General features: G+C 48.0%; 1 protein-coding gene across 1 annotated transcript in view; it reads left to right on the top strand.

Moving 5' to 3' along the window:
- Positions 1-4,900, top strand: part of SCAMP5 (secretory carrier membrane protein 5) — a 97,886-nt gene extending 92,986 nt beyond the window's left edge. The window contains exons 6-9 of the mRNA XM_006888382.1: positions 2,538-2,694; positions 3,786-3,887; positions 4,323-4,440; positions 4,706-4,900. Coding sequence (XP_006888444.1) covers positions 2,538-2,694; positions 3,786-3,887; positions 4,323-4,440; positions 4,706-4,900 — 572 coding nt within the window. The remainder of the gene's footprint in view (positions 1-2,537; positions 2,695-3,785; positions 3,888-4,322; positions 4,441-4,705) is intronic.
- The last annotated feature ends 4,210 nt before the right edge of the window (positions 4,901-9,110 follow it).

Raw genomic sequence — 9,110 nt, 5'->3', positions numbered from 1 at the left:
GGCCTCAGTGTCCCTGGGCTAACTCCCTACCGGGCCTCATTGTCCCTGGGCTAACTCCCTACCGGGCCTCAGTGTCTCTCAGCCCCTATCTAGACCTCTTCTCCCGTTCCTCCATTTCCCCTTCACAGGGCATTTGGCTGAGGATCTCTTTTTTGACAGAGGAATTGCTCTCTTCTAGCTCCCCACTCCCACTCTCCTTCCCACTGGGCCAATTTTCCAGGGAAACTACCAGGATCTCAGGATTCCAGATTTGAAGAGAAATTCACTCCCAAAGCCCCATTTTTTTTTCTTCCTTTGCTTCTTCTAGAAAGTTGCTCAAAGAGAAGAACATTCAAATGAGAATGGGTTAGGATAAGATGTCGAGTTCAACGACTCCTCAGGCCCCTTTACTGTGGGAATAGCAGTTTCCTCATGTGTAGAAAAAGGCAATTGTCTCAGTAACCACCTTAGTACATGCAGCTCAATGCTGCTTGAATGGCCCTGTTGTCTAGAAGTTTAGGTTATTAACTAAATTTTTGAAGTTAAAAGTCTGAAGACCTCAGATTCTGATGATCTGCAGTAGGATAGTGGGGAATGTGCTGTGCTGGGACTGAGCAGGAGGTACCTATTAGGGATATGAGACTGACTGTTTGGGGCTGGGTGCCTGCCCCATGGTCCCCTGGATACCTGTAGCAAGGCCAGGGTCTGCCGTGTGTGATACTGTCTTGAATCAGGCTTCCAGATTTACCCAACGAATTGATTGACTGCTTGAAGATGCTCAGGAATGCTGTTTTTTGTAACTTGTTTCTTTGTGGATTGGTAGGAAAAAATGGGCCCAGGGGACAGACAGACTGGAGTGAATTCCTATCATGAAATGAAAATCTTAGCATGGCCTTTGGGCAGAGAAGGAATCGTGGTAACATTAGAGAAGGAGAAAGGGAGGTGGGAGGTATGCGTAGATCCATAGACATAAGGAAGAAAATTAGATTACTTCTAATGGCCTTTCCTTTTCTCTGTTAAGTATAATATGGGAGTAGGTGGTGTGAGAGAATGGGATTAGAATGTGGGCACATTTGTGGAGGAAGTTTTAGATACTGTTCTTCAAAGAAACCTGGTAAGGCTTCCAGGCCATGCACTGGTGAGGCTGGCTATTGTGAATTCATAGTCGTACCAGTATTCTCTGACATGTCACTTCTCAGCCATGCTCAGTTCAGTTATAGATAGGAGTTGTGGCCATTTAGGAGTAGAGTGGCCATAAAATAGGGCAGAGGATAAAATAGAAAAATGATTGTAATGAATTATGGATTCAGAGTTGGGCAAGGAAAGAAGTGAAAATAGAAAAAAAAGTTGATAGATGGAGGAAGAGTGGGCAACTCAGTGGACGACATTGACATGCAAATGAGCTCGAGACAAGGGTAAATGGTAAGAAAGAAATATTGACCAGTATAATAAAGAATAAATGTCTTGTCTATGTAAAGAGCAAGTAAAATCACTAATAACAGCTTCAGGAAATTTTGTGGCAATGAACAGGAACAGGTGAGTCACAAAAGAAAATAAATAACTGAAACACTCCAAAAAAATGCCCACCCTCATTATATGTGCCCTGGGATGGGTGTACCTGTACAGGTGACAGGGTTGGCAGGTTCAGTTAGACTTGGGGAGCACTATGCCTGACCCTGGGCTCCAGGAACTCCATCCCTGATAGCAGAAGCTCTCACTTGGAAGCTGTATTTAAGGTCTATTAATATCTCCCTAAGTCCTCATTAGACATCTGCCAGATGCTTAGCACCCAAGGAAATGTATAAAACTCTTGAGATGCTTAAGGGTTCAATACATCAGCTTAGAATATAGATACCTGACTGTGTGAAGCCAAAATTGAGTCCACCTTCCTTTGTTTAGGTATTTGTGCAACAGGTATTTGTGGAAATAAAAGAATTCAGCCTAATGTTTGAGGAGGTGAATTCCCTGATGTCAGTGATCTGGGTATTGCTAGTGGCAAGATCAGGTTTCTCATCTGTAAATGAAGTCTTGTAGGTCCCTGCTGGTTATCACTTGGTAATAATTGTGATTCCTGGGTTCAGATATATGAGTAAGAAAAGTATTCCTGCCACCCTGAAACTTTGAGAAACCACAAAAAAGCTTGCTGGGTTGATGCTCTGGAGACTTAACTCTCCAGATTTCTCCCTTGGGGCAGGTGTGAGGAGGAGGGGGATTGATCTGAGCACTCAGCTTTCTTTCTTACAATCTGTATTCCTTTTGTGTGTGTATGTCTCTGTATCCTGTGTATCTGTCTCCTGTGTGTTTGTATGAATGCATGTGGGTTCATGGATGTGAATCTGTGTCTGTGTGACACATTGGTGTGTATTTGTGACCGTGTGTATCTATTCTTACCTGTTTGCACCTCTGTGCTTGTATTTGCACGTCTGATTGTGGATCTGTGTTGAGTTGGGGATATATGTGTGCATGTCTGGGTATTTATATATTTCTGCGTGGGTTTGGCTGTCTCTGCATGTGTGTGTCTCTGTCTCTGTTGTGTGCACGTTCTCCTGGGTCTGCAGTGAACAGCGTCACGCTGGCCGTGAACCTGGTGGGCTGTCTCGCGTGGCTGATCGGAGGCGGGGGAGCCACCAACTTTGGCCTCGCCTTTCTCTGGCTCATCCTCTTCACACCCTGCTCCTATGTCTGCTGGTTTCGGCCCATTTACAAGGCCTTCAAGTAAGTGGTTGGTGCTGACCCCAGTTTCTAGGCTTGTCACTTTGCCCATTTCCACTGTCCCTTCTCTTTATTTTTTTACTCCTAAGACTTCCAAGTAGGGCTTGGGCTTCCTGGGCCTCCAGACTGAGGTCAAAGTGTAGGAGACCAAGTCTTTGCTTAGCGCTCCTCCTCACTCTCTCCTTAGGTGTACGCAACGTAGAGTTGCGATCTGGTTTTCTTCTCCCGTCTCCTTTCCCAGACAGCTGCATGATGCATTTTCCCAGAAGCTACCAGTCCTGATGCCTATCTTTGTATCAGTGGGACCTGCTGATTTGGTGCCAAGAAAGCATTTATCCATGTGCCAACCCACCACATACTATTAACATGTGGTGCATGTAATACCATGTACCTCGTTAGCACATGAAGTCACATCCAGCTCTGTGCCAAAAGGATCGCCCATCCATGTGTCAATGAGTCCAGCTGTCCTGGTGCCAGTGGGTGTCCATCGTAGTGCCAAATCGGGTTTTCAGTCTTTGTGTCAATGAGACTGTTCATTTATATGCCAATAACATTGTCTCTATCCGATAAGCTAGCCATGTAAGTGCCATTGGGTCCTTAAATCTCTTTGCTAACAGGACCACCCATCTTTGTGTCTGCTTGGCCTTTATCTTGATGCTAATAAGGTGTTCATCCATCCTATGGCCAATGGGACTTTAAAACTCTTGAGTCTCTGGGACCAACTATTACTAAACCAATAGAGCTTGCTCTTTAGGTGCCAGGGGGACTGTCCGTACCTTCAGCAATGAGTTCTTTTCCTGCCACGATGGAGCCATCTATTTCTGTGCCATTGAGGCTGTATATCCATGCAGTGGTGGGTAGTCCATTCATCAGGGGATCCTTTCCTTTGTAATGTTGTGCAGACAGACCCAATACATGGAAGTTTCCAGAGCTCCATGGATAAAAGGTGTTCCATCCTGGACCCTCACTTAAGACCAGTAAATATCTTCTGTTCTTTGTTTACTTACTTCAACTTAGAGAGGCTCGGGGACCTTGAAGGAGGAGAAGCCCTGGCCCTTAAGCTTAGGTGATGAGAGCCATCTCCTCTGTTGCAGGACTGACAGCTCCTTTAGCTTCATGGCATTTTTCTTCACCTTCATGGCCCAGCTGGTCATCAGCATCATTCAGGCTGTGGGTATCCCAGGCTGGGGTGTTTGGTAAGTGGGAAGGAGCTGATCAGGGGCTGGTAAGCGTGTCCTTTGCTGGCTTCTGTGTGCTAAGCTGTATAGTGTGTGGCTGTTTGTTTTTTTTTTCTTTTAGAGTTAAGGGTAACGCAGTAGACATAGCACAGACTCACAAAGGAAGAAGTGCTTAGCAGTTACTGCAGGGAGGTGGGGGAAGGAATGCCTCCCACTGTGGGAGAACCTGGAGGGAGGAAGAGTGTATTGGCCATGCATGACTCCCAGTCCTCAGGGGAAGGACTTTTCCTGACTCACTGATGTGATAATGACTGAGGTAGTCTCTCTGCATCTAGTGACATAACTCTTGCATGTCATTGATATGAGGCAATGGAATAGTCCCTTGCTTCAGTGGGATATGCTGGGAACCCCACACCGTGCCCGGGGTGTCCCACAGCTGACCTCTTCCTGCAGCGGCTGGATCGCCACTATCTCCTTCTTTGGAACGAACGTTGGCTCTGCGGTGGTGATGCTCATTCCCACCATCATGTTCACGGTCATGGCAGTCTTTTCCTTCATAGCCCTCAGCATGGTATGTGACCACCTCAGAGGCAAGACGGTGACTTTGGGAAGGGATGCTGATCTGTGACAACCCCTCCTCCAAATTACAGGAGCATCCAGAGGTCCTCTAAGGGATTCACTCTGGATATACCTGGCGGAATTTTCCACTAATGTATAGGTGATGGGTGGAGAAAGAAGGTGTTTTTTTATGGTTACTTGTACTTGGGCCCCATCAGTTCCCCAGCAGGCTGCCTCTTCCCTGTGATTAACCCTTGTTTGTGCTCTTCCTTTTGCAGGTTCATAAATTCTACCGGGGCAGCGGAGGCAGTTTTAGCAAAGCTCAGGAGGAATGGACCACAGGGGCATGGAAGAACCCGCATGTGCAGCAGGCAGCCCAGAACGCAGCCATGGGGGCGGCCCAGGGTGCCATGAATCAGCCACAGACCCAGTATTCTGCCACCCCCAACTACACATACTCTAATGAGATGTGAGCCAGCCACTGGGAGGCAGGGCTGGGGGCCAGTGGGACAGGGGGCTCAAGCCACAGCTTTTGTGGTGACCAAGCAGGGTTCCCCCTTCCCTTTTCTCTTTCTCCCCGACTTTGTACAAAGAGGAATCAGAGTTATATATATATATATGTGAATATATATATGTACATGTCTATCCCCTCCTCCTCACTTTGGGTTCTGCTCTCACAGGCTGTGGGCGGCACGTGGCGCTGTCCCGTGCAGCGGTAGCTGTGTCTGTACCCCCTTGTGAAATCGTGTACAGTGGAGGTCTCTGTTGTTGTGGTGCTAGATGTGTGTTTAGAACTAAACCAGCCCCCTACCTTCTACCAGACTTGCCCCCTCTGACCCAAGGACTGCTTGGGGTGGAGGAAAGCTGGGCAGAGAGCTTGACTTCCCCCCACCCCTTTCCTAGGGTTACAAGCCCAAACTTTCCAGAATGGGTCTTCTGGGAAGCAACAGTACTTAGCATTTTTGGTGGTGGTAGGTGGGAGGGTGTGGGCAAGCAGGGGTACTTCCCTCACTCCTTCTCATCCATCTGGGTTGGGTCTCTTCCCTGCTATCCAGCTCCCTATGCATCTCCCTTGCCCAGGGGCTCTCTTTTCTCCAGGGGGCTTTCCCTTCCCCAGAGCGCCCCCTGTCAGATCCAGGAAGCTGACGAAGAAGCGGAGCCTTAGCTCTGGTGTGGGTAGGCACACAGCTGGAGATCAGCACCCATCTGGTTCCTGACTCCCGGGGAGTGGGATGTAGGCCCAGTCTCCTTGACTCTGAGGGTTTGACTCTTATATGCAGGCTTCTTTTTTCCCTTCCCTGTCTCCTCCTCCTTTTCCCAGAGTCCTTCCCCATCTCCTCTGGAGTCCTCTTAGGCCCTCTGCCTGTGCTCCTCCCCATCACCCCAGCTGCTCGGGCCTGACTGCCTATCCCTCCCCACCTCATGCCAGATTGCATCACCATCTGTAAGGATAGATTCCACTGCCTTCCTTAAGACGGTAGCTCACATCCAAGCAGTTGTCAGGTATAAAAGTACAGGTGGAGCAGAGGACATGTACATTATTATTGGTCCCAGGGTGAGGTCTGGCTGGCCCAAGCCCACTGATCAGGTTCTAGCTATCTCTGAGTGAACCCTGGATTCCTGGGAGCAGTAGCCATTCCGTGTGGGTCTTGGAGGGCTCAGCAGGTTAGGCCTGAAGGGAAGGTCAGAGAAGGCAGGCAGGGCTCCTTGAGGGAAGCACATACCTCCTCAACGCCAGCTTATTCTTGGTCACAGAGCAGTTCCGGATACTTGAACTCAGGACCCAGAATGAAGCACAGGCCCAATCCTAGCTGCAAGCACAATGGCCCGAGTGGGATTTCAGGACAGGTGGGGTAGGGAGTGGCTGTTTTTTTTAATTGACATAACTTGCTTCCCTCTGCCTTTAGGACTTGGTTCTTGGCCCTTCCTCACCCTGTCCCCAATATCCTCTTCTAGGGGAGTCTTTGAGGCTTGTTCTGTTCCAAACAGTCTGAGACTGTCGTTGGTGGAGGCCCCAGCGCCCTCTGAGACCTGGAAGGGAATGAGTTCTCACATAAAAAGCACTTGTTCATTTCCTACGGCCCCTTTCCAGCAGAAGCCCACTTGAGAGGCCTGGTCCAAAAAGCCAAACCCTGCTTGGCTACTTTGGGCACGTTCCAGCTTGACACTCAACCCTGGGGCTTCCAGGCTACCTGACCTTTGAACTCTAGGTACTTCACATCCCTCTAAAAGAGGCCAAACATCTCTGAGAAATTCCCTTCCTACTGGTGGCACAATCTATAGCAAGTGTTGCATCTCCTCCTGTTGTGATTTCTAACCTCAGAAACCCAATGGAGGGTCGCTGTGACTTGGAACTGACTTGAAAGCAGGGAGTTTGAAGTGGCCCCTTGGACTTGGGTCACAAACTGTGTGATTGGCTCTTTCCATTCCCACTTTCTGCCGGGGAAGCAGTTGTCACAGTTCCTAGTACCTGAAAAGGAGACAGAGGGCCAGGCCCTGTCTTCCCTTTTCCCCACCCCAGATCTCTAAATCCTCTCTCCCTAAGTCTCTCTGGTGGCTCCAGGAGGCATGTGGTCCAGCTGCCTGCCTGGCATCCGTGACCCATTCAGTGACACCTCTATTTGGTTTCCTGTCCTTCCTGTCCTTTCTCCTTGGCTCAGCCCTCTGTGGCCATGGCCTGCCCCTGCCCATGGGGAGGCATGTGTGTGGCCCAACGAACCCAGACTCTGGACATTGCATCTCCAGGCAACTATGCACTTTCCTGGGGAGGAAACTAGTATGAGAAATGAGGAGTGGGCACAGATCCATGTTTGCTGGATGGCTTGGCTTGGGGGGTGAAGTGAGGTGGGGAAGGGCCCAGGTCAGTTCTGGCACTCCTGAACCCTGGCCAGCCAGTGATCCGCTTTTGCATTCTCCTGGTGCCTACCACCCATCCTTGTTTCTGGGAGACAGACTATTCCCTAGCTGGCAGCTGACCTGCCTGAGCCAGTATGTCTGTCCGTGGTAACTGAGTAAACCATAATAAAGGGGAACATTTGGCCCTCGGTGTCCTGCTGTGTCATGTGTTTTCATCTGAGTCTGTGTGGGGTCTTACTAGGGGATGTGGGACCGGACATGCTGTGGGTCAGATGGGTCACTGGCCTGTCATTCCTTGGAGTGAAGAGGACTTTGAGGAGGCCTCAATATTGCCATGGGAGCTCTGGTGAGACCTAGTGGTAAGGAGTTGTACTGCCAACCTGAAGGCACGTGGTTCAAATCTACCAACTTCTCTGTGAAAGAAAGATGGGCAGTCTCCTCCTGAGTGAGTTATGGTCTCTGAAAACCCTCTGGCACTTCCAGTTTGACAGAACTGAACAACCACCATATTGGCACAGAAACCTCCTGCTGTTTAGAAGTGTTTTATGCTTCCCAGAAGCTTTGAGTTAGAAAGAATAGGCTGGGTCGGTGGGTTGAGGGACAAGATGGCTTACTGTGGGTAAGGACACGGATAGAGCTTATGACCCTCCTGTCATCCTGGGAGAAGTTGGCTTGTTGAGAAACTTCAGTAAGCACAAGAGATGTTGAGGCCTGGAGATGCTGGAGCATGAAGAAGGCAGGAGAGGGTGTTTTCAATGTGATTTTACAATGTGCTTTCTCTTTTGTTGGTATTATGTCCTCCACTGCCTCCTTTTCTGCTGGAAATACTGCCCATCCTTCACTATTCATCTCAGTGACTTATCCTCTGAGAGGTCTTTCTGACTGAATTATCATGTGCACAGGTTCCTCTGCCTTCCCCACTCAGGGCCTTATCCTGTCACTTCCTGTCTCCTTGTTTGTCTCAAGAGCTGAGACATGTGTGATTTATTTCTGTACTTTGTGAATCTAGAACACAAAAGAGGCTTGGTGAATAATCCATGTTGGCCTTTTTAAGACTGAATTCTTTCTGGCTTTGAATTTTTTTGTTGTTGTTGAAATTATGACTTTTCAGTAATGGAAAACATTTAAATGACATGGAAAAACTTTTTTTAGGTAATAGGAATCTTAATACAACATGAAGAAGAATGAGAATTTCAACGATTGCATAACTTGGGAGAGACTGGAGGTCATTATGCTGAATGACCTATCTCAGTCTCATAAAGATAAATACTGCATAGGACCATTATTATAAAAACAAAAGGATAACTAGTAAAATGTGTATAGGGATCCAAGGTGGGGGGAAGGGTAGGAACAGAGGGTTGAGGGTGGGCAGTGGGGAAATCATAGGGTTGCACAATTTGGTGGGTGGGTGGAGGAGTAAAGGAAATGGGAAAGATCTGGCAGGGATCTGGAAAGACAGGTTGATGATGGACATGATTTAATGGTGATTGATTTTATAAAGCAATGAATGAGAATGATTGAAGCAATGTGAATGAAATGATAGTGTGAAACACAATGTATACACATTTTATAGGCAAACCAATGTAAAATTAAAAAAAAAAAAGAATGGGAATTTCAGAACTCTTAATTGTGCTCCTGAGAAAACTATCCATAGATCAAGAAAGAGTTGTCCAAACAAGGGAATACTGCACAGTTTAAAATTAGGAAAGGTGTGCCTCAGGATTATATCCTTTCTCCATGTTGTTGTTGTTGTTATGTACCGTCGAGTCGCCTGCGACTCATAGCGACCCTATGCACAACAGCCCTAAACTCCACTCTGTCCTGTGC

This window comes from Elephantulus edwardii, unplaced genomic scaffold, assembly GCF_000299155.1.
Source record: "Elephantulus edwardii isolate Elephantulus edwardi_28Jun2011 unplaced genomic scaffold, EleEdw1.0 scaffold00066, whole genome shotgun sequence".
NCBI lineage: Eukaryota > Metazoa > Chordata > Mammalia > Macroscelidea > Macroscelididae > Elephantulus > Elephantulus edwardii.
Note: the sequence above shows the minus strand (reverse complement) of the source record. Positions and strands in the feature narration are given on the sequence as shown.